The 26,334-nt window shown below is 36.2% G+C and overlaps 1 protein-coding gene across 3 annotated transcripts in view; it reads left to right on the plus strand.

Annotated features, from left to right (window-relative positions):
- The window catches only part of FAM117B (family with sequence similarity 117 member B), an 85,686-nt gene that overhangs the window by 23,094 nt on the left and 36,258 nt on the right, over window positions 1–26,334 (plus strand). For all 3 annotated transcript variants that reach the window (XM_025441705.3, XM_025441702.3, XM_025441703.3), the window contains exon 2: window positions 17,224–17,375. In XM_025441705.3, the coding sequence (XP_025297490.1) occupies window positions 17,224–17,375 (152 nt within the window). The remainder of the gene's footprint in view (window positions 1–17,223; window positions 17,376–26,334) is intronic.

The raw sequence follows: 26,334 nt of genomic DNA on the forward strand, positions 1-26,334 counted from the left end.
AGTATTTAAAAAATAGAACTGTTTTGGGCAGCCCCGGTGGCACAGTTTAGTGCCGCCTGCAGCCCAGGGCCTGATCCTGGAGACCCTGGATCAAGTCCCACGTCAGGCTCTCTGCATGGTGCCTGTTTCTCTCTCTCTCTCTGTGACTATCACAAATAAATAAAAATTAAAAAAAAAAAAAGATATTTAGTAAATGTTTATTGAATGAATTCTGTGGAAGGTAGGCAACATAGGATGAATAGAGAAGGCAGTAGAAATGATAGGTTCAGAATTGCTTGTGATTCATTGCAGATGGATCTGTTTATTTTAGTTTGGGGTGGAGTTTTTTTGTTTGTTTTCAAGAGAAGTGAAAGACCACAGTGGGAGCCCAGAAAGGAGCTATGACATATTTATGAACTAAAGTAGCATGAATTTTGTTTACAGCTGGCTGGTACTGTATATGCTAGAGGGCTAAGTCCATGTTTCACCACAAAGCATTTCCTCTGTTTGTTTTGGACTTGATTTTAGTGTTAAAAAAGGTTGCAATACTGGCTTTAGAGTGATGAATTAAAGGCCAATTATTCCTTTGTAAGGTTTTTAGTTTATTTCTTTCCCCTCATAAGGAACTTTTATTAAGGGATCATGTCTAACCTTTCGCTTCTTATACATGCCTGACTGTCCATTGTGACTTCTGACTGTTGGCTTTATTGAAATGGCTTTTGACTTTTGAAGGGAGTACAGTATGCTCTACATACTAGTGTTTTATGTTTTTTTTTTCTTTTTTAATCCTCACAGCAATCCAGAGGCAGGGTCTTTCTCAAACTTCTCTTTCTTTGCAGGTCCCTGGAATATTCTTGTTTCCCAGGGTTCCAGTCAATATTGCCTTCTCTTATGGATCATCAATTGTTTGTGTACCAATAGTTTTTTACACAAATTACTTTCAAATTTGTCCTTCTGGCATGGAACTCCATACATACTCTGTAGCCACACTAATGTGTAAAACATTCTATACCTATATAAAACTTAGTGCATTTCTCAAAGAAATATCTTACAGTTGCCCAAGCATGAAACTTTTGGAAATCATAATCATGCTAGATGCTATTCATTGTGTCTTGGCTTTGTGCATAAGCATTGTCATGTAGCCCTCATAACAACTCTATTTATTTTACAGATGCATTAAGAGAGATTCAGAACAGTTAAGTAACTTAACCAGGTGGCACTATAGCTGATGGAGTTGGATTTGAACAGGGTCTAGATAGTTTCAAATTCCACATTCTTTCCAATCTGCTGCACTTCTGTCCCCTTCCCTTCATAATGAACACACTGCACATAGACACTCCTAAGTGGACTCAGAACTATTGATCTCTTGAATTGCTCAGAAATATTTTGTGTCTTGATTCTAGTTGCCTTACTTAACTTGGATTATTGCAATAGCCACTGGATAGATTTTCCTGACTTAGTTTATTCTTCATCTGTACTGCTGCCAAAAAATTTCTTCTAAAATGCAAGTCTGATTATGTCATTTCCCTTAAGAAATCCAAAATTTGGGGTGCCTGGGTGGCTCAGTCAGTTAAGCTTCAGACTCTAGATTTTGGCTCAGGTCATGATCTCAGGGTTGTGAGCCTGAGCCCTGTATCGGGCTCCACACTGGACATGGAGCCTGCCTTAAGATTCCCCCTCCCCCACCCCACCCCATGTGCACTTGCAGGTGTATGCTCTCTCTCTTAAAGAAAGAAAGAAAGAAATCCAAAAATCTTTGACATGCATTCAAGGCCTCCTCTGGTCAATTCGTGGTCATATTGAATCATCGTTTTGTTTTAGCCATTATAAAGTACATGTAACTTCTAGAGCTATATTTCACCATTTCTTTTTCTTTTGGCACATCCAATCCTATTCCCTTACCATCAAAATCCCATTTTTAAGAGTTGGTTCAAGTGCTACCTCCTCTGCTCTTCTAGGCATTTCCTCTTCCCTTGGGTATCCCTCATTTGTGATTACTACTACTTTCATCATACCTCTGAGATGGCTCTCAATGGACCCACTTTCTGGTATTCATGCCCTTGTGTAATACCCTCCCCTTGATTGTGAGCTGGACCTAGTGACTCCATTCTGATGAAAGAATACAGCAAAAATGATGGGATGCCATTGCTGAGATTAGGTTACTAAAAGATTGTCATTTGCATCTTGCCTTTCCTCACTTATTTGCTCTCTGTGAGTCCTTTCTGTTGAACTTGTTATATTTAAGTAGTCCTAGGGAGAGGCCCAAATGTAAAGAAATTGAGGGCTCTGGCTGACAAAAGTCAGCAAGGGCTTGAAGTCTGCCATTAGCCCTATGAATGAGCTTGAAAGCAGATCCTTCTCCACTTGAGCCTTGATAACTGCAGTCCCAGCTGACATCTTGATTGCATGCTTGTGACAGACCCAAGTCAGAGACTCTCAGGTAAATCACACCTAGATTTCTGACCCATAGAATCTGTGAGATAATGAATGTTTGATGTGTTAAGCCAAAAGTTTTTTAGTAACTTGTTTTGCAGCAATAGTTAATATGGATTTTGGTAACTGCAAAGTGGGTGTTACCATAACAAATATATATAAACGTGGGAGTGACTTTGGAACCAGGCAGTGAGTGGAGGTTGTAAGAATTTTGTTGATCATGATAGAGAAATTTCTTTGAACAGACATTAAATTTGTGCTTTGAGGAAGCTGCAAGTGAGGGCTCAAAAGGAAATGAGAAATGTATTGTTGAAAACTGAAGGAAGGGTGTTTCTTGTTATACTGAGGCAGAAACTTAGCAACACTCTTGCCTTCAGTAGCCTGGAAAAGTAGGAAATGTGCCTAATGAACTGGATGTTCTAGCTGTGGAAATTTAGCAAAGTGTTGAAGGATTTCTAACCAATGTGTGGGACAGATTTCTTCTTTCTGCCTCTGATAAAATGTGAGGTGCCCTGTGAGTTCTCGTCTTAGACTGTGGCCATAACCACTCTTCTAGTATTTGTCATACTGTTTATGTACTTAATTATCTGTGTTTCTTAGTAGACTTTGAGTTCTGTGTCAGGCCTTCTAATATAGTAGGTCTTGCTCGGAGTCCAGTTTTAAAAAGATTTACACTCATATCTTGGCTCTGCCTCTTACTTTGTAATGGTGACAAGTTATTTAACTTTTCTAAACCTCAGTTACCTTATCTGGAGGATGGGATTAATGATGATAAACTCCTAAAGATGATGCCTTTTGACTTTTGTGCACACTGCCATGTCACCAGTACCTAGAAGAGTCTAGTAATAGGTGTTAATAAAGGTTTATTGAATTAATGAATTGAGTAGTCCCTGCCTCAAAGTGTTAAAATGAGATAATGCATGGAAAGCAATTGCACAATGCTTGATATGTATTAATTGCTAAGTCAGTGTTAGTTGTATTTAGATATTTCTTTGTTTTCTCATTTTTATTTTCATTTTTTCCCTCATTATTTATATAGTTCTTTATGCATCAAAACTACTCCATGAATAAAACAACTCACTAAGCAGAAAATACATATATGGTTCTGGATAATAGCTCAGGAATAGTTTGAGTTTAAAGTATGATTATTTGGATGTGAAGAGACTTCTTCTGGCCATGATGAGAAACTGTCTCTGGACTTAACCTCCTATGGTAAACAATGAGAAAATTGGACAAAAGATATCAAACAGCTGTTTTTAGATATTGGATAACAAGCAGTGAGGGAATATGATTCCTGAGAAAAAGGGAACAAGTAAGATGAATGCTATAATTGCCCTGGATTTCTGCTAGAAGACACATTTCAAAGCATGCAGGGGGAGTCTTCTTGGTCAGTCTGTGATGTCTGGTTGAATTGATGAGATAGAGATTGTAGTTCAGAGAGGTTGAAGTGGCTGAAAATTGCTAGACAGAACTTCAGAAAAAAGGGAGCCATGTAGAAAAAGTATTAGAGATCTGCATAGGGGTTTCCTTTAGCCTTTATTAAAAGAGTGTATAGAATGTGTGTATGTACAGTAAAATTCCGTGAAGCTGGACAAGGATTGGGGAGCTGTAAGTTGAATAATTCCTAAAGCTGAGGAATTGCTTTTTTTTTTTTAATCACCCAGGATGCTCAGTAAAAATCCCAAGAGGGCCATGCCTTATTAGTAGGGCTAAACTAGCCGAGAGTAAAATCTTCCCCAATCTGTCCTAAAACTTAAAAACAGACTTCAAAGATCAAGCCAATCTGCAGGTTACTTATTGACTTTCAGAACAAAGCCTAACAATCTTTAAAGGAGATAACAAATTCCAGACATTTAAAAGTATATCACTGAGTATAGCATCCAATTAAAAATGACTAGAATCAGGGAAACATGAAACCAGGAGACAACTAAGACTAAGATAACACTGTGAAAACAAGATAACAAAGATGATAGCAGACAAAAACTTTAAAAAGATGGGCATTATAAATGTGCTCAAAGATTTAAAGGAAAACTGTAGTGAGAAGAAAAAGTAAATTTAAAAAAGAACTGAATGGAATTTGTATAGATGAGAACTACACTAAGTAAAATGAAAAAAAAATCACTGATTAGGATTAATAACAGTTTTTTATCTAATGAAGGAAAGATCAATGAACTTGAAGACAGCAGTAGAAACTATCCAAAAATTAAACAGAGAAAAGAAAGACATAAATGAATAAATGAACAGAGCTTTTGTGACCTGTGGTATAATGTGGGTTTAATTTTACTCCAGAAGTAAGGGGGAGGGGGAAAAATTTAAAGAAGTAGTGACTGAAAATTTCCCAACTTTATAGACATTGTAAGCCTACTGATCCAGGGGGTTCAATATCCTGAGCAGAATAAACACAAAGAAGACCGTACTGAGGTACATCTTAATCAAATGGCTAAAAAAACAGTGATAGAGAAAAAAATTTTTAAGGAGCTAGAGGAAAATAATATTTTATGTACAAAGGGAAAAAAAGGATAGCAAATTTTTTGCTGGAAATAATATATGACAACAGAATGAAATGATACCTCTTTAACTTGAACTTTAATTGACATACAAAATTATATTAGTTTCAAGTCTGCAACACAGTGATTCAAGAATTCTATACATTACACAGTGCTCACCATAAGTGTATACTTACCATTTGTCACCATATAATGTTATTACAATACTAATGACTGTATTCCCTGTGTTGCACTTTTCATCTCTGTGACTTAATTATTTTATAACTGGAAGTTATATCCCTTAATCCCATGGAAGGTCCTCTTTAGAAGGTTGAAAGAAAACTGTAAACCCAGATAGAATTTTTATACCCAGCAAAAGTATCCATCAAAGTGAAAGCTATATACTTTTTCATATGTACAAAATCTGATAGAATTCTTTGCCAGCAAGCTTGCACTACAAGAAATATTAAAGGTAGAAAAAAAAAAGAAAAATGAAACAAAAAATATTAAAATATTAAAGGCAGTTCTTTATGTGGGAGGAAAAGGCTATCAGAAAATTGGATCAAGGGGCGCCTAGGTGGCTCAGTTGGTTAAGTGTCTGCCTTTGGCTCAGATCATGATCTCAGGGCCCTGAAATGGAGCCCTGCATTGGGCTCCCCACTTAGGAGGAAGCCTGCTTCTCCCTCTCCCTGCTGCTCCCCTGCTTGTGCTCGCTTTGGTCTCTTGTTCTGTCAAATAAATAAATATAATCTTTAAAAAAATTGGGTCTATACAAAGGAATAAAGAGCACTGGAAATAGAAAGATAAAAGACTTTTTTTGTCATCATTTGATTTTTTTTTAGAGAATAATTATTTAAAGCTAAATAGTAATATTGGTATAAATAACATATACATAAAATATATGACAACAGTAGCACAAAGGACAGTAGGCAGCAATGAAAACGTACGGTCCTAAAAGTCTCAGGTTATATACAAAGTGATATAATTTGAAGGTAGAGTGTGTTGAACTACTAAAAATACTCATGCCAAAATTATTTAGGAAAAGAGGGAAAAACAACAGATGAGACAAATAGAAAATAAATTAGGTAACCATATCAATATTAAATGGTCTAAGCATTTATATTAAAACACAGAGATTATCAGACTGAGCTAACAAAGAGCAAGATTCAATTATATGCAACCAAAGACTAAAAAGTGGGAAAAATACACACTGTACAGAATTTAACACAAGCTAGAGTATTGATTATTATTTAAAGTACACAAGAGGACAGCCCCAGTGGCTCAGCGGTTTAGTGCCTGCCTTCGGCCCAGGACCTGATCCTGGAGTCCCGGGATCAAGTCCCATGTCAGGCTCCGTGCATGGAGCCTGTTTCCCTCTCTGCCTGTGTCTCTACCTCTCTCTCTCTCTCTCTCTCTCTCTCTCTGTCTAATAAATAAGATCTTTTAAATAAATAAATAAATAAATAAATAGGACAAGAATAAGGAGAAAGATATTGCATAATGACAAAGGGATCAATTTATATTATAAGAATGTATTTTTTACAGTGTGTGTTTCTATTAGTAAAGCTTCAGAATTCCTGAAGCAATGATCAGCATTCCTTTCCTAGTAATTGATAGTACAAGTAGATAGAAAATCAGAAATTAGTTAGAAGACAAGCAACATTACGAACAGACATAATCTAATTTGCATTTATGGAGCACTCAACAGCAGCACAGTACACATTGTTTTCAACTGTACATGGAACATTCAGCAAGATAAACCATATGCTGAACCATGAGATAAGTCTCATTTACTTTAAAAGGAGTGAAATCATATAGAAACGTTTTCTGAGTGCCGCAGAGTTAAATGAGAAATCAGTAACAGAAAGCTCTATGGAAAATATTTGGAAATTGAAAAAACATTTCTAAATAATACATGGGTCAAAGAAGAAACCACAAGGGAAGTTAGAAAGTATTTTGAATTGAATGGTAATGAAAGCAACATAAATTATTTGGGATACAGCTAAGACATACCTAGAAGGAAATGTATAGTTTTGAAAGATGCTTATATTAGGAAGAAAAATCCAAAATCAGTAATTTTCTAAGCATCTATCATAAGTTAGCAAAAGAAGAGCAAATTAAAAAGAAAGAAGGAAGGAAATAAAACAGAAATTGGTGACTTAGAATATTGATAAAGTAATAGAGAAAAATTAATGGAATAAAAAACTGGTTCTTTGAAAGGATAAAGAAAAGTGACTAACCTTTAGTTAGATTGATGAAGCGAAAAAAGATACAAAATTACCAATGCCAGTAATGAAAGAGAGGGTATTATTACCGATCCTGCATAAACTAAAAGTATAATAAAGGACCATTGTGGACTTTATGCCAGTAAATTCAACAATTTAGATGAAGTAGATAAATTCCTTGCAAGAGACAAACTAACAAAGCTGACACAAGAAGAAATAGAAAATCTGAATATCCCTTTATCCCTATGTCAATTAGAGATTGACTTCATAATTAAACCTCATAAAGAAAACTGTCCAGATAAATTCAAACATGAATTCTATAGAACTTTAAAGAAATAAATAATACCAATTGTCCCTAAGCACTTCCAGAAAATAGAAAATATTTTACTCTCATTTTGAGATAATGTAACTCCAATATCAAAGCCATACAAAGCTATTTTAAGAAAACTAACATCCTTCATAAATGTAAACACAAGTTCTAGAATTTATGCCAAGTATACAGATTTGGTTTGATTGTAAAAAAAAAAAAAAAAGTATACAGTGAATCCTTACTATTCAAAGATTCCATATTTGAAAATTTGTTCACTATCTAAAATTTATTTGTAACTCCAGAATCAATACTTGTGACATTTGGTACATTCAGTGAAAAATTTGAGTCACCTGATGTATATATTCCTAGCTAAGGCTGAACAAAACACTCTGCCTTCTTTCAGTTCTCATATTGTAAACAAGTATTCTTTTCACAGTCTACTTAGTATTACATTTTTCTCATTTTTTGCTTTTTCGTTGATTTTTCTTTAAAATAGCCTTTAAAAGTAAATAATAAAAAATAAAATAAATAAAATAGCCTCCAAACTAGTGCTGGCATGCTGTCTAGTGTTCCTAAACAAGAAGAATGTCATGTGCTTTATGGAGAAAATATGTGTGCTAGGTAAACTTTGTTTAGGCATGAATTATAGTGATGTTGGCCATGATTTCAATGTTTATGAATCAATCCTGTATATTAAATAAGGTGTCTTTAAACGGAAACACATAAAACAAAGCTGTTTATTAATTGATTGATGAAAATGTTGCGATCAGAAGCTCATAGATCTAACCTTGGATTTCCCCTGAAAACAGTGGTTCAGGGTTCACTATTTTATTTAATTTTTTTTAAAGATTTATTTATTTATTTATTTGTTCAGAGAGAGTGAAAGAGAGGCAGAGATATAGGCAGAGAGAGAAGCAGGCTCCATGCAGGGAGCCCGACGTGGGACTCGATCCCGGGTCTCCAGGATCACACCCCGGGCTGCAGGCGGCACTAAACCGCTGCGCCACCGGGGTTGCCCAGGGTTCACTATTTTAATGTTCATTAGAGACTCTATAGAACATAAATACTATGAAAAAGGAGAATTGACTGTATTTTGCCGTTATCTGATAGCAAAGTTGGAAAATCATGATGATTCAGCTTATGCAGAAAATGTATTTGACAACATTAATCGCCCCTTCTTGCTAAAAACTCTTAGGAAACTAGAGCTAGAGGATAACTTTATTAATGAAAGACTATTGTGTGTGTGTGTGTGTGTGTGTAAGCAAGCCTATAGCTAACATCTTTCTTTCCTCATAAGATCAGGAATGAACCAAGGATTTTAGCTTCAGTGACTCCTATTCTGGTCTTAAAATTTATATCAATACGTAAAATTTTATTGTTTACTATTACATTTAAAAATTATATGAAACTGCAAGAAATTTATATTGAAATGCAAGTAGACAAACTATTGAAAAATAACTATTTAAAGTTGAAGAACTTATGCTATACTGCCTATGGACAGGGGATATAGATCAATGGAATAGAGTAGAATATCCAGAAATATTCCACATTTCAGTAAATGTTCCTAAGTTAGTTCAGTAGGGGAGAGTATAGTATTTTCAAAAAATGTGGTCTGAAATAAATGTGTGTGTGTTTGGGGGGGAATAGGCCTTGATCTGTCCCTCAGACTATACACAAAAAAATATCTAAATGAATCAAAAATAAATGTCAAAGCTAAAATTGAAAAATGTCTAGAAGACAACTTAGGAGCGAATCTTGATCTTAAGGTTGGCAAAGAATTCTTAGGAAATAAACTGTTAGAGTTGATAAATTTATATTATATTGAAATAAAAAATTGCTTCAAAAAACATCATTAAGAAAATGAAAAGACACACCTCAAACTAGGAAAAAATTTCCACCTCCATATATTTGACAAAGGATTTATGTCCAGGATACAAGCATACCTTGGAGACATTGTGGGTTCTGTTCCAGACCACCACCACAAAGTGAATGTTGCAATAAAATGAGTCAGATTGTTTATTTCCCAGTGCATGTTAAAAGTTATGTTTATACTACAGTGTAGCCTATTAATAGCATTATGTCTAAAAAAAAAACCCAAGGTATATATCTTAATTGAAAAATACTTCATTGCTAAAATAGGCAAACCATCATCTGAGCTTTCAGCAAATCATCTTTTGCTGGTGGAGGGTCTTCCTCTGATGTTAATGGCTGCTGACTGATTAGAGTCTTGGTTGCTGAAGTTTGGAGTGGCTATGGAAATTTTTTAAAATTAGACAACAGTGAAGCTTGCCACATTGATTGACTTTTCCCTTCATGAATGATTTCTCTGTAGCATGTGATGCTTTTTGATAGCAGTTTTACCCCCAGTAGAATTTTTTTTCCAGAATTCAAGTCAAACACTTCTGCTGCCTTATCAACTAAGTTAATGTAATATTCTAAATCTTTTGTTGTCATTTCAACTGTCTTCATAGCATCTTCACCAGAAGTAGATTTCATTTCAAGAAACTACTTTCAGTTGCTCATCTGTAAGAAGCAACTCCTCATCTGTTCAAGTTTTATCATAAAATTGCAGCAAATCAGTCACATCTTCAGATTTGACTTCTAATTGTAGTTTTTCTGTTTCTACCATACCTGCAGTTACTTCCTCCACTAAAGTCTTGAACCTCTCAAAGTCATCCATGAAGGTTGGAATCCATGCATACTCCCCTTCATGTTGATATTTTGACTTCTTCCCATGAATCACGAGTGTTCTTAATGGCATCTAGAATAGTGAATCCTTACCAGAGGTTTTCAATTTTACTTTGCCCACATCCATCAGAGGAATCACACAGCAATAGCCTTATGAAATGTATTTCTTAAATAAGACTTGAAAAGTCAGAATGACTCCTTGATTCATTGGCTGTGGAATGGATGTTGTGTTAGCATGTGCAAAAACAACATTAATCTTGTATATCTCTTCAGAACTCTTAGGTGACCAAGTGCATTGTCAGTGAGCAGTAATATTTGGGCAGGAGTCTTTTTTTTCTGAGCAGTAGGTTTCAACAGTGGGCTTAAAATATTCAGTAAACCATGTTGTAAACAGATATGCTGTCATCCAGACTCTGTTGTTCCATTTATAGAGCATGGGCAGAATTGATTTAGCATGATTTTTTTTTTTTTTTAATTTTTTTATTTATTCATGATAGTCACAGAGAGAGAGAGAGAGAGGCAGAGACACAGGCAGAGGGAGAAGCAGGCTCCATGCACCGGGAGCCCGACGTGGGATTCGATCCCGGGTCTCCAGGATCGCGCCCTGGGCCAAAGGCAGGCGCCAAACCGCTGCGCCACCCAGGGATCCCGATTTAGCATGATTTTTAAGGACCCAGGGATTTTCAGTATGATCAGTGAGCGTTGCCTTCATCTTAGTTACCAGCTACATTAATCCCTAACAAAGAGTCAACATCTCATTTGAATATTTGAAGCCGGGCATTGACCCCTCTCTAACCAAGTCCTACATGGCATCTTTTTTCCTATATAAGGCTGTTTCATCTATGTTGAAAATCTGTTTGGTATTATCTTAGATCTTCTGGATAACTTGGTACAGCTTCTACATCAGTACTTGCTGCTTCGTCTTGTACTTGTTATAGAGATGGCTTTTTTCTTTTTTTTTCCCTAAACATTTTTTTTTAAGTACTTTCCATGCCCAACATGGGGCTTGAACTCACAATCCTGAGATGAAGAGTTACTGACTGAGCCAGCCCCAAGGTGGCTTTTTTTCTTAAACCTCATGTACCAACCTCTGCTAATTTCCAACTTTTCTTCTGCAGCTTCTTCACCTCTCTCAGCCTTCATAGAATTGAAGAGAGTGAGGGCTTTGCTCTGGATTAGGCTTCGACTTAAGGGAATGTTGTGACTGGTTTGATCGCCTATCGAGACCACTAACACGTGGTCCATATCAGCAATAAAGCTGTTTGGCTTTCTTATCATTCAAATATTCACGAGAGTGAACTTTTAATTTTCTTCAAGAAATTTTCCTTTGCATTCACAGCTTAGCTAACAGTTTGGCACAAGAGGTCTGGCTTTTGGCCTTCTTTTGGCTTTGGACACATCTTCCTCACTAAGCTTAATCATTTCTAACTTTTGATTGAAATTTAGAGATGTAGGACTCTTCATTTGATCACATAGAAGCCATTGTAGGGTTATTAATTGGTCTAAGTTCAACATTGTTGTGTCTCAGGAAATAGGGAGGCTCAAGGAGAGGGAGATTTGAAAAGGCAGAAGCTGCTGGTCAATGGAGCGATCAGAACACACAACATTTATGTTCACCGCCTTATATAGGTGTGGTTTGTGGTGCCCCAAAGCAATTACAATAATAATATCAGGGATCACTGATCAGAGATGCTATAGCATATATAATGATGAAAAAGTTTGAAATACTGCAAGAATTACCAAAATGTGACACAAGAGACATGAAGTAAGCAAATGCTGTTAAAAAAATGCCACAGAAAAAAAAAATGGCACAGATAGGGATCCCTGGGTGGCGCAGCGGTTTGGCGCCTGCCTTTGACCCAGGGCACGATCCTGGAGACCTGGGATCGAATCCCATGTCGGGCTCCCGGTGCATGGCGCCTGCTTCTCCCTCTGCCTATGTCTCTGCCTCTCTCTCTCTCTCTCTCTCTCTGTGACTATCATAAATAAATTAAAAAAAAATTTTTTTTTTAAATGGCACAGATAGAGTTTAACTCAGGGTTGCCACAAACCTTCGGTTTGTAAAAAACACGTAGTAAAGCAAAACACAATAAAATTAGCTATGCTGGTATTTCTTTCCACAGACATTTTGAAGGAAGGGAAGTGTGTGTGTGTGTGTGTGTGTGTATAAGTTTAGACAGTGGATGAATAGGCATATACTTTTATAGGAATTTAATCAGACTGCATACTATTTAACACAAAATTGACTACATTTTCCTGAAAATTTTTTTTAAGATTTTATTTATTTATTCATCATAGACACACACACACAGAGAGGCAGAGACACAGGCAGAGGGAGGAGTAGGTTCCATGCAGGGAGTCTGACGTGGGACTCGATCCTGGGACTCCAGGATCACGCCCTGGGCGGAAGGCAGGTGCTTAAACTGCTGAGCCACCCAGGCTGCCCCATTTTCCTGAAATTAATGAGAAAAGCTAAAATGAAACAGAAGGAACTCCTTTAATTTAAATGTTTCTTCAGAAGAAAAGATCTCTATAAAATTGAGAAAAGGAAGGAGTAATATTTTTAAAATACTGGTAATGTATAAAAGAACGAGTTGCCAGTAAATGAATATTTTATAAGTAATAATTGAAATGCAAATAAAATGTTATTTTTCATCTTTTTTTAGATTGGCAGAAATTAATAAAATATACTGTAGAATGTGGGTAAATGAATACTCTTGTGAGGGCAAAATCCTTTCTGGTGGGAAGCAATGTGGCAGTACTTAAAATTTTAACTTAGGTATGTCCTTAGATATACAATTTGATATCTAGAAATTTTTTCACTGAGAGATAATTAAATGTAAAAAGACCTATATCTGCCTCTGGAAATGTCCATCATTATGGGATTAAGTCAAGGTATATCCATCAGTAGGATAGCATACATCTATTAAAAATTGTAATGAATTATAGATTTATATTTATTGCAATGGAAATAGGTCCTCAACAAGCCCATTTTATTTCTCAACAATAAGTAATAGCATCCCTAATGGAGCCTCATTTATATAAAATTGTGTGTGTGAGTGGTAGACAAATTTTGATATACTCATTAAAATGGTTATCTCTGAGTGGTAGCCTGTTGGGATTGCTTTTATTTGTACTGTTAGGTTTCTTTATGAGGAGTATTTATCATTTTTATACTTGAAAAAGGAGTTTTATCCCCCTCTTTTGGAACAAGTATGAATACAGCCTTTAAGCCAGTACCTGATTAAGTTCTATATATACCTAAATTTAACACAGTCTATTGAAGCGGTTAATGTAATACCTACGGGCTGCGGTTTGGGATGCTGTACTATTATCGTTGAAGTCACTCAGGAACCAGTAGAACTGGTCATAGATAGTTGGTGAGTTCTGAACTCCAGAGCCCAAGGCGCTGACTGCTATTTTTAGTGCCACACCCTGCTGCGGTTAACTTCTTTAAAAGACTTGATTGTTAAAAACACAAAGTCAAGTTTGAACCTCTGTTTTGTTTTAATTTACTTTTTTCCCCCAGCTTTACTGACATATAATTGACAAGGTGGGTAAGATACTTAAAGTGCACACCATGATTTGAGATATATATATGATATATATATCCATCACCTCAAATATTTATCTTTTTTAAGTTGTGCACTTAGCAAATTTTAACTGTACAGTGCATGGTTAATCAGCCATGCCACCATGTCACAAGTTAGATCTTTAGACCTTACTTATTGATTGTATAGCTGAAAGTTTGTGCCCTTTTATCAGCCTCTTCCTATTTTCCCATGACCTGGCAATAGCTTTTCTATGAGTTTCATTTTTTTTTAAAAGATGCCATATGTGATTCATAATAGGCAATATTTGATTTTATGGCTTTACTTTGGATTAACAAGAATATCACAATTTATTGCACACGCTTGCCCTTGTTGATGAAGAATAGTAACATTAGAAGTCTTTCTCTTGGGATCCCTGGGTGGCGCAGTGGTTTGGCGCCTGCCTTTGGCCCAGGGCACGATCCTGGAGACCCGGGATCGAATCCCACGTCGGGCTCCCGGTGCATGGAGCCTGCTTCTCCCTCTGCCTATGTCTCTGACTCTCTCTCTCTATGTGTGTGTGTGTGACTATCATAAATAAATAAAAATTAAAAAAAAAAAAAAAGAAGTCTTTCTCTTCTCTGCATATATATCAGGTACTGTCTTTATCATTGGGATGGAGGGGAAGTAAAATTCCTGCCCTTCAAAACCTCATTCTGTAGTGGAACATTCAAGAGACTATTTCTATGAACCATGCTATGGCAGTACACAGTAGGACTTTTGACTTAGAAGTTGATGTGTTTCTTGGGCTTGAGTATCAGCTGTTTAAGAAAGATTTTCCAGAGGGAATACCTGAACTGAATTTTGAATTTCAGTTTAGACAGCTGAAGTTCGAAAGGTTAAACATGAATTAGCCAAACCAAAGAAAGGGATCTCTAGGGATACCTAAGTAGAGACAAAGGTGTGGATGCATGCAGGGGCATAGCACTTGTTGGGAACTGCTGGTCATTCAGCAGGTAGCAATTGAGGTGGTACAGGCAACAGAGTGAGGCTGGAGAGGCCAGATCAAGAAGGGTTTTGTTGGCTGTCAAAGAGTTTTTTTCTCTGGATTTCCTTATAAATACAGCCTTTGTTCAGGTGGGATGGGATTCTTTGAGTTGTCTTTGACTGTTGAGGCTCTCTCCCAACCCTTAAACTCCCTCATAATTAGGGACGAATACTGTCAATTTGGGGAACTTGGATTGAAATGGAATAATGACAAGCTAAATGTAGACTGTACTCTTTACAGCAGACTGTAACTTAGTCTTTTAAATATTTAAGGCTTTGCACTGGCTCACACACCTTTAGTAAATGTTTAAATGAATGGGTTACAGGAAAGGAGTTATAAAAAGAAAATGTTTAGTATTTTTACATGTGACCATGTATAATTTTTCTATTCCCCATTTCATTATAGAAGATTGTAATGGGCCTAGCTGAAAAGTCAACTCTTGGATAATTAAAAATCTTCAAAATGGAATCAGACCCAATAGTAAGGTCTGTTTGATTAGTGTACGGGTGGGTGACTGAATCAGCATCATAGTAGGAAAAAAGTACCAGACAACTTCAGCAATTTTCTTTTTTTTTTTTTTTTTTAAGATTTTATTTATTTATTCATGATAGTCACAGAGAGAGAGAGACAGAGAGAGAAGCAGAGCGAGAAGCAGGCTCCATGCACCGGGAGTCCGATGTGGGATTCGATCCCGGGTCTCCAGGATCGCGCCCTGGGCCAAAGGCAGGCGTCAAACCGCTGCGCCACCCAGGGATCCCAGCAATTTTCATTTTGATGAATGAACCCCAGTTTACCGAATATATGTGTCTTTTCTCCCCCTAGCTGAGAACGATCTTCTCGTGGCTGCCCCATAGAGATTATTTTTTTAGTTTTCACTAAAAAATTGTGGACCATGGACATTTATTCCTTTTCACTTGTCATAATGTGAGACCATGCTTTCTTGAACTTATGGATATGTACTCTTTATTTTCTGTTTGTTATAAAAGGAAGGATACACAGAGATGGTTAGCATTTGCAACAATTAGGCATTGTTTTAGTGAAATAATTGTGCCATTTTGAAAGCAAATTATGTATCTGAGGCATATCTGTGAAGCAGCTTTATGATTATCAGCAACACAGCTGCTGTAACTATTATGTTAGTGGAATTGAATCTTTTGTTAATATGGGTCACATAACCAGCAGCTGAACTTTTATACTTGTAACTAAGCAAGATCCTTACTAAGACATAATGTAATACAAATAGAAGAGATGTATCTCAAAGTGTTTTCAAATATAGGCTTAAGATTAGCAAGGTATTTGTTATCATATAGAACTAGAATGATAGCATTATAATGCAGTCTTATTTATACATATATTTATATTTAATATTTTTAGTGTTTTCTTTCTATATTTAATATTTTAAAGCTTTTTTCCCCTTTGCTGGCATTCTTGCGTCCTTTCTCTCTCTCTCTTTCTCTCTTTCTCTCGCTCTTTCAATCTTTCTTTCCTTTTAAAGCATAAATTAGCTAAGCCTATTTCCTTCCCCCATAAAAAGAAAAAAAGGAGATTAAAAGGTGTTTTTTCTGTGTCCCATCTCACTTCCCATTACTTCTAATATTTTTAGTTTTTATTTTTTGCTTACATCTAAATACATATTCTGTAGCTTGAAATGGAAAAGACTTTTGCATATGTGGCTTCAATGATAGCTCCTGTAGCCTGGTTAATACAGTTTTATTGTAACAAAATCTCCCTGAGGTATGTGTCATATAGAGCTGATGAAAATGGAACTTTCCTGTAACTTTACCTTAACTGCCTTATATCATTTTGAGTATAGGTGGTGTAATAAGTATTTTGTACATTATACCTATTTAATCTTAAAACCAAGATGAACATTTTTAAATGGGTATATATACATTTGTCTTATTTTCTGTTTTTCTGTAGAGTTGATTACAGTTGTAACAAATAATACACATTTTTTATACTTTCTTTGCCCAGTCTCCCTCAGTGATAACATTTTGTAGAATTATGGTACAATATTACAACCAGGATATGGATGTTGTACAATCTGTTGCTCTTAATTCAGATTTTTCCAGTTTTACTTGAACTCATTTGTGCGTGTATATAATTCTGTACTGTTTAATCTTCTTGGTGTGTTTGTATTTCTAGCACTGCATGGAGTCCAGCTGAATAGCTCCTTATCACAAGGGTTTTCTATGTTGCCCTGTTACCACACCTGCTTCTCTTCTGCTACTTCATTTTCCCTCTCCCATCTCTAACTCTGGGCAGCTATTAATCTTTCCTCCATTTCTGAATTTTTTTCATTTCAATAATGTTACATAAATGAAATCATACAGTATGTACCCATTTAAGAATAACTATTTTCACTCTAATTCCTTGGAGATTCATCCAAGTTTGTGTGAATTAGTAGCTTGTTTGCTTGTTTTTTATATTTAAGTTAGAGAATTTCCACATAGTTTAAAACTTAGTTTCTACTTTGTTTCCTTCCTAATCTATTTTAAAAATACATATATTTGTTTTAATCTAGGTGACAAGACACGACCACCATCCTCAAGCCCCTCTAGTATTATCCGCCGTACTTCCTCTCTGGATACACTTGCTGCTCCATACCTTTCTGGCCACTGGCCTCGTGATAGTCATGGGCAAGCTGCTCCTTGCATGAGGGACAAGGCTACACAGGTAGGTTTATTAAAATTCTTATCATGAAATGTTTTACTCTGAAACCATTTCTCATAATATTATTTGTTTTTACTCTGTGTTCAAATACTTAAAACATTAGTGTGTATTAGAATGACCTGAGAACCTTATCAAAAGTACAGATTCCCAGGCCTGACTTCCAGATACTTTGTAGTAGGCTTTGGTTGTGGTTTGGGAATGTGCACTTTTAAATAATATCCAAAGTAATTCCAATACATAAGGATAATTTATGGATGCACTTTTCCCATTTCCTCTTTGTTTATTTAGAACATCAGAATATATTTAATATATTGAATTTGTAACAGGATTACTTTACTTTCCATCTAACCTTATATTTTTATGCCAAAAATCTTCCCATGTTGGGAGATTGGGATTGTATTACATTGCAGATAAATTCTGTAAATGTAAGTATCCTGACAAAGAGACCCTGGATGCAAAATTTTGTACTTTTAGATTAATGAAATTTTTTAGTTATAAGAATCTTAAGAGGGGCACCAGCTAGCTCATTTGGAAGAGCATACAACTCTTGATCTTTGGGGTTGTAAGTTTAGCCCCACCTTGGACATAGAGATTACTAAAAATAAAAGGTTCTTATGAGATTGCTTAGATCTACTTCCTGATTTTACAAATGAGGAAGCTGAGGTCCAAGATCAAAAAGTCAAGTGATAACTGCATCTTAGTTTGGTATAGTTTCTTTCATAGCACTTACTATAATTTAAAGTTAGTTAAATATTTGTCTAATCATTAATGTTTCCCATACTCACTAGATGTTGAACCCATGGTCTAGCTTGTCCATTTCTGTATTTTTATCTCGAGGATTTAGTACTGTACCTGAGAGAATAAACACTCAAGGATTATTTGCAAAGGAATGAATAAGCAGAACAGTTAAAGCTTTATTGCTGATGAAGAATGAGAATCAGTTAAAGAGTTAAAAGATTCTTTATATTGATTGTTGAAAATTAGCTAAGGTATTATCTTGCTTTAAACTTCAAATTTATATCACTCATAGTTTCTTGATCCTAGCACTTTATGAAGAGAATGTCCTTTTACAGAACCAAGTAAATACACTTTGCAGTGGTTTTTGGATTTGCATTTTGGTTTCCAAAATTCCACATGTTCTTGTTGTGTTGTGTTTTTTTTCTATTCTGATATTCTTGAAACTGTGTCCTGCTATTAGGGTAGATGTTTGGGATTTGAGATTACCTTAATGTTTATACTCCAGTGGCAAATACAGAAATGAAAACAGAGGCTATACTCCTCAAAATTAATGAATCTTTTGAGAAACTGACTTTAACCAAATAGTGGTACAAAATTCTCCATTTATTCAAAATCTCTAAGGTTGTGAGATTAGGGCATGTAGTATGGGAAATAAGTCCCTACTTCCTTTCTGCTTAATCCACATGCCATGTTTAAATTACTGTGGATATTAAAAAAAAAAAAATTACTGTGGATATATTTCCTTGAACATTTCTGCAACCCTTGTTATCTCTGCAGTTTCAGGTTCAGTGGGCTCAGATATTTTGTCTTACCAGTAAGAATAAACAATCTTATAAGTCACTAGGATCCCACCTAGCTCTGACAACATTGAATTAAAGTATAAACCCCATACTCGCTTCACCTTTTTCTAAATGTCCCCCAAATTGGGAATAATAAGGGTATAAATATAAAGAAAACTTGTAATTACCATATTGTTAATCTTGCTTGTAAAGCTCACATTAGAATCTCCTAAGGTACAATACGGCAATAGCTGGGCACTCTGATCTCTCATTTACACTGTGGGCTCCCATCTTTGGCAAGTGACTATAGCACTAACGTGATTAATCACAAGTTCTCAAATTCCCTATTGGTAGGTGCTGGATTCACTAATGTATGTATGTATGCTAGTTAATTAAGTGAGCTTTTTAAAGATTTCCTTTTTTTTAAAGATAGCATGAGCAGGGAAGGGAGTAGAAGAAGAGAGAGAAAGAGAAAGAGGGAGAGAGAGAATCCCAAGCAAAATCCATGCTGAACACAGCCTGCTACAGCGCTAGATCTCATGACATGGAGATCATGACCTGAGCCAAAACCAAAAGTCGGTGCTTAACTGACTTAGCCACCCAGGTGGCTCTTAGATCAGCTTTTAAAAATTTTGGTAAAATATATATAACATAAAATTTACAATTTTTAAGTATAAAGTAGCATTAATTATATTCACAATGTTGTGCAACCATTGCCATTATCTGCTTCCAAAACTTTCCATCACCCCAAACAAAAACTCTAACTCCCCATTCTTTCTTCAGCCTCTGTAACCACTGTTCAACTTTGTTTCTGTGAATTTGCCTGTTCTAGATATTTTATATAAGTAGAAGCATACAATATGTGTAAATCTTTTTAAGATTTTTTTTTTAAGATTTTTTTTAAGAGAGAGAAGAGTACAAGTGAGGGGAGAGGGAGAAGCAGGTTCCCCATTGATCAGGGAGCTACATGTGGGGCTTGATCCCAGGACTCCAGGATTATGACCCAAGCTAAAGGTAGCCACTTAACAAGCACTCAGGTGCCCCCCCAATATTTATAATTAGCATTATGTTTTCAAAGTTCATCCATGTTGAACCTTTTCATGGCTGTATGATATTCCACTATATAGGTAAACGTGTTTATCCATTTATCTCTTTGTGGACATTTGAGTTGTTAACAAATTTTGGCTATTGTTAATAGCCAAATGAACATTGATTTATAGGTATCTATTTGAATCTCAGCTTTCAATTCCTTTTAGTACATATGTAAGAGTGAAATTGCCTGACAGTCATATATTTAGCTTTTAGAGGAACTGCGAGACTTTTTTTCACAGCAGGCTACACCAGTTTATATCCCCTCTGGCAATGTATAAGGGCTCTAGTTTCTCTCTATCCTCACCAAAACTTACTATTTTCCTTTTTTTCTTCAGTATAGCTATCCTAATAGGTATGAAATTGTATCTTACGGGTTTTATTTATATTTTCCTAATGACTAATGAGGTTGAGCATCTTTTCATGTGCTTTTTTGTGTATCTTTGGAATTCAGACACTTATGTGCCTTTGTTTCCTCTTTGTAAAATGGGAAAATAATAGTACCTATCTTTTAAGATTATTATGAGGATTAAACTAGGAAATATATGTAAAACACTTAGAAAAGTGTCTGGCACATAGTGCATTTAATAAATGCTCATCATTAAAATTACTACCTTTGATTATTGTCAGAACAAGGATGCACGTAGGTTTCATATGTTAGGCAGTTTGTCAATTGCTGTTAGATTCTGGGAGCATTATGTTGGCGAAGATTCAAGCTAACAATTACTGGGACTGATTAGCAATTTTTGTCCTTGTTGAGAGGCCTTGGGCTCTCATAAATCACCCCTGATAAAAATCACCCCTGGTCCAGATAGTGCTAGAACAGACAATATGATGAAAGTAATTTATTTTATATTATAGATGGGTGCTTCTGGGAAGTTCCTGTTAGACTTTTGACAGAACATATCATGTTACCACTCTGAGCCCTGGTTCTTCATTAAAAAAAAAAAAAAATGGGGATGCCTGGGTGGCTCAGTGGTTGAGCATCCGCCTTTGGCTCCAGGCATGATCTCAGAATCGAGTCCTGCATCCGGCTCCCTGTGAGGAGCCTGCTTCTCCCTCTGCCTATGTCTCTGCCTCTCTCTGTGTGTCTCTCAGGAATAAATAAGTGAAATCTTAAAAAAAAAAAAAAAAAAAAAAGTATGATTCTAAGGTCTGTCTCAGCATCTCCAGGATGAGTGGGAATGAAAAGAGGAGGTTCTGGAAAATACAGAGAAAGGCACCCATCAAAAACATTGAGTATGACAGCAAGTTTTTAAAGATGTCAATCTCTCCTTCTTCCTTACCTCTACCCCATTATTTGCATTGGTCATAAGAGTGAGTGGATGAAAAAAAAAAAAAAAAGAGTGAGTGGATGATTAAAATTTTATTGCACATGATTATTTGACACAAAGATAGTAAAAATATGGCATCATTTCTTTTTTCCTCTATCTTTGGCAGACATTGCTCATTCTCTATGAACTCAAATAGCCTGAGTCTCTCAAGTTCAGTGCTTTAGCTTGCCATTGCCAACGGAGCAGAACTGGTCCATGAGACTGTCTACAAAACTGATCTACCATTTCTGCTTTAGAGTCTGATACGCTGCCTAATACTTTGCTGCCTCCAACTTCTCCCTTCTGTCCCTCCACTTCCTATGTTCTTTTAAAGATCCTAAAACTGACCATTTATCAGCTTGCCTTCCAAATTTAGACTATATTCCCAGCATTAGCTGTTTTGCAGTTATATTAATCTAATTTAACTCCCCTAATCTTCCAGGGGGGATGCCTTTTGAATTTTCTGACTACAGCAGTTTGTGGGCATAAAATGAAATGTATATGTGTGGCTGGATTATTTGACATTATTTTGACTCAAAAGGTATTCTCTTCCCAATTTTCCTAACCACCTAGCCTTCTTTACCTTACAGGGGGCATGTGTGAGTTTGTGAATTTGTGACTCATGTGGTTGGTGTCTGGTTTTCTTTATCATTTCTTTCGTTTGTTTCATAAACCAGTCATCTTTTGCTTTTACAAATCTAATGTTATTTTCTCTTGGAAACTCCTACATTTCAGAGACTATTTTCCTCCTTTAGTGGTTGATTTTGATTCAGAGCTTACTTTTTTTTCCATTTTATGCACTGGCTTGAAATTGTAAGCCAAGTTCAGAAACTATAAGATGGTCTGTTATTAAAACCTAACAAAATTAAATACTTGGTAAATTAGAGACTAAAATAATGTTGATTTATTGAAGGTAGTTGTTTATAAGTCCATAAACTTGTTTAGAGGTTGTTTCCTTTTTTTTGAAAGAATGATCTGGAACTTATAGCAAGAAAAGAAATAACTATTTTGTATGTTTGATGTAAGCAATACTACAGTGTATCTTAGTGTTAGGAGATGAAAGTACTGAACAGGTAAATCAACTTTTTAAAAAATTACTTTTTGAGGAACTCTTGCTATTTTGTATAAAACCTTGGTCCACTGGTTAAAATTGGTAATATTAAGAGGGAAGGAAAGGGTTAAGATCTTTTTTTTTCCCCAGACCTAAATTTAACAACCTCTATATAAGTTCTATAGTTGGCTTCTCGGTAGCTTTGCCTTTCTTGGTTAAGCTAGGATTCTGAAACAATCTAAATTTCCAAATGTTTTACCACTTGACTGATGTTGTTGTCCTTCACAGTTTACATCAGATTTCTTTAGGTCAGTGATTCTATACATTGTTTTTTAAACAGGCTGGGCTATAGCATAATAAAGTAGAGTCATATCATGAAATCCTTTAAAACAAGTAATTTCTTGACTGTGTAACCTTTTCTTTTCTTTTCTTTTCTTTTCTTTTCTTTTCTTTTCTTTTCTTTTCTTTCAATAATTTAGAAAGTACACTCCTACTCTCAATAATGAACTTGCAGTGCCCTGTGTACTCTATTCACTAACGCTTCTCGGGTTTTCTGTTTTGCCTGGAATGCTTTTCCACCATTTGCTTGGATAACTTCTATGCTAATGCTCATAGCAGCCTCCCCACCCCCCATTCCATAAAATCTTGCCTATCTCTTTCCCTGTCTTTATAGTTTGGGTTAGATGCCTTTCTTAGGGGGACCTCTGTCATCAATCATACCATGATTGGCTATTACCGTTTCTCTTTTAGAAAAAACTTTTTTTTGTTCATCAGAATAATATTTATTTATTTATTTTTCTTTACATTTATTTTATTTTTTTAAATAAATTTATTTTTTATTGGTGTTCAGTTTACCAACATACAGAATAACACCCAGTGCTCATCCCGTCAAGTGCCCCCCCCCAGGGCCCGTCACCCATTCACCCCCACCCCCCACCCTCCTCCCCTTCCACCACGCGTAGTTCGTTTCCCAGAGTAGGAGTCTTTATGTTCTGTCTCCCTTTCTGATATTTCCCACACATTTCTTCTCCCTTCCCTTATATTCCCTTTCACTATTATTTATCACCATTTATCGAAGAGACTGTCTTTTTCCCAGTGGATAGTCTTTCCTCCTTTGTTGAATATTAGTTGACCATAAAGTTGAGGGTCCACTTCTGGATTCACTATTCCGTTCCATTGATCTATGTGTCTGTTTTTGTGCCAGGACCACACTGTCTTGATGACCACAGCTTTGTAGTACAACCTGAAATCTGGCATTGTGATGCCCCCAGCTATGGTTTTCTTTTTTAATATTCCCCTGGCTATTCGGGATCCTTTCTGATTCCACACAAATATTAAGATGATTTGTTCCAACTCTCTGAAGAAAGTCCATGGTATTTTGATAGGGATTGCATTAAACGTGTAAATTGCCCTGGGTAACATGGACATTTTCACAACATTAATTCTGCCAATCCATGAGCATGGAATATTTTTCCATCTCTTTGTGTCTTCCTCAATTTCTTTCAGAAGTGTTCTATAGTTTTTAGGGTATAGATCCTTTACCTCTTTGGTTGGGTTTATTCCTAGGTATCTTATGCTTTTGGGTGCAATTGTAAATGGGATTGACTCCTTAATTTCTCTTTCTTCAGTCTCATTGTTAGTGTATAGAAATGCCACTGATTTCTGGGCATTGATTTTGTATCCTGCCATGCTACCAAATTGCTGTATGAGTTCTAGCAATCTTGGCGTGGAGGCTTTTGGGTTTTCTACGTAGAGTATCATGTCATCGGCGAAGAGGGAGAGTTTGACTTCTTTGCCAATTTGAATGCCTTTAATGTCTTTTTGTTGTCTGATTGCTGAGGCTAGGACTTCCAGTACTATGTTGAATAGCAGTGGTGAGAGTGGACATCCCTGTCTTGTTCCTGATCTTAGGGGAAAGGCTCCCAGTGCTTCCCCATTGAGAATGATATTTTCTGTGGGCTTTTCGTAGATGGCTTTTAAGATGTTGAGGAATGTTCCCTCTATCCCTACACTCTGAAGAGTTTTGATCAGGAATGGATGCTGTATTTTGTCAAATGCTTTCTCTGCATCTAATGAGAGGATCATATGGTTCTTGGTTTTTCTCTTGCTGATATGATGAATCACATTGATTGTTTTACAAGTGTTGAACCAGCCTTGAGTCCCAGGGATAAATCCTACTTGGTCATGGTGAATAATTTTCTTAATGTACTGTTGGATCCGATTGGCTATATCTTGTTGAGAATTTTTGCATCCATGTTCATCAGGGATATTGGTCTGTAATTCTCCTTTTTGGTGGGGTCTTTGGTTTTGGAATTAAGGTGATGCTGGCTTCATAGAATGAATTTGGAAGTACTCCATCTCTTTCTATCTTTCCAAACAGCTTTAGTAGAATAGGTATGGTTTCTTCTTTAAACGTTTGATAGAATTCCCCTGGGAAGCCATCTGGCCCTGGACTTTTGTGTCTTGGGAGGTTTTTATGACTGCTTCAATTTCCTCCCTGGTTATTGGCCTGTTCAGGTTTTCTATTTCTTCCTGTTCCAGTTTTGGTAGTTTGTGGCTTTCCAGGAATGCGTCCATTTCTTCTAGATTGCCTAATTTATTGGCATATAGCTGTTCATAATATGTTTTTAAAATCGTTTGTATTTCCTTGGTGTTGGTAGTGATCTCTCCTTTCTCTTTCATGATTGTATTAATTTAAGTCTTCTCTCTCTTCTTTTTAATAAGGCTGGCTAATGGTTTATCTATCTTATTAATTCAAAGAACCAACTCCTGGTTCTGCTGATCTGTTCCACAGTTCTTCTGGTCTCGATTTCGTTGAGTTCTGCTCGAATCTTTATTAACTCTCTTCTTCTGCTGGGTGTAGGATCTATTTGCTGTTTTTTCTCTAGCTCCTTTATGTGTAAGGTTAGCTTTTGTATTTGAGTTCTTTCCAGTTTCTGAATGGATGCTTGCATTGCGATGTATTTCCCCCTTAGGACTGCTTTTGCAGCATCCCAAAGATTTTGAACGGTTGTATCTTCATTCTCATTAGTTTCCATGAATCTTTTTAATTCTTCCTTAATTTCCTGGTTGACCCTTTCATCTTTTAGCAGGATGGTCCTTAACCTCCACGTGTTTGAGGTCCTTCCAAACTTCTTGTTGTGATTTAGTTCTAATTTCAAGGCGTTATGGTCTGAGAATATGCAGGGAATGATCCCAATCTTTTGGTATCGGTTCAGACCCGATTTGTGACCCAGTATGTAGTCTATTCTGGAGAAAGTTCCATGTGCGCTTGAGAAGAATGTGTATTCAGTGGAGTTTGGATGTAAAGTTCTGTAGATATCTCTGAAATCCATCTGGTCCAGTGTATCATTTAAAGCTCTCGTTTCTTTGGAGATGTTGCTTAGAAGACCTATCGAGGGTAGAAAGAGCTAGATTGAAGTCACCAAGTATAAGTGTATTATTATCTAAGTATTTCTTCACTTTGGTTATTAATTGATATATTTGTCAGCTCCCACATTTGGGGCATATATATTGAGGATTGTTAAGTCCTCTTGTTGCATAGATCCTTTAAGTATGATATAGTGTCCTTCTTCATCTCTCACTACAGTCTTCGGGGTAAATTTTAGTTTATCTGATATAAGGATGGCTACTCCTGCTTTCTTTTGAGGACCATTCGAATGGTAAATGGTTCTCCAACCTTTTATTTTCAGGCTGTAGGTGTCCTTCTGTCTAAAATGAGTCTCTTGTAGACAGCAAGTAGATGGGTCCTGCTTTTTTATCCAATCTGAAACCCTGCGCCTTTTGATGGGGTCATTAAGCCTGTTCACGTTCAGAGTTACTATTGACAGATATGAGTTTAGTGTCATCATGATATCTATTCAGTCCTTGTTTTTGTGGATTGTTCCACTGAACTTCTTCTTAAAGGGGAATTTTAAGAGTCCCCTTAAAATTTCTTGCAGAGCTGGTTTGGAGGTCACATATTCTTTCAGTTCCTGCCTGTCTTGGAAGCT

This window comes from Canis lupus, chromosome 37, assembly GCF_003254725.2.
Source record: "Canis lupus dingo isolate Sandy chromosome 37, ASM325472v2, whole genome shotgun sequence".
NCBI lineage: Eukaryota > Metazoa > Chordata > Mammalia > Carnivora > Canidae > Canis > Canis lupus.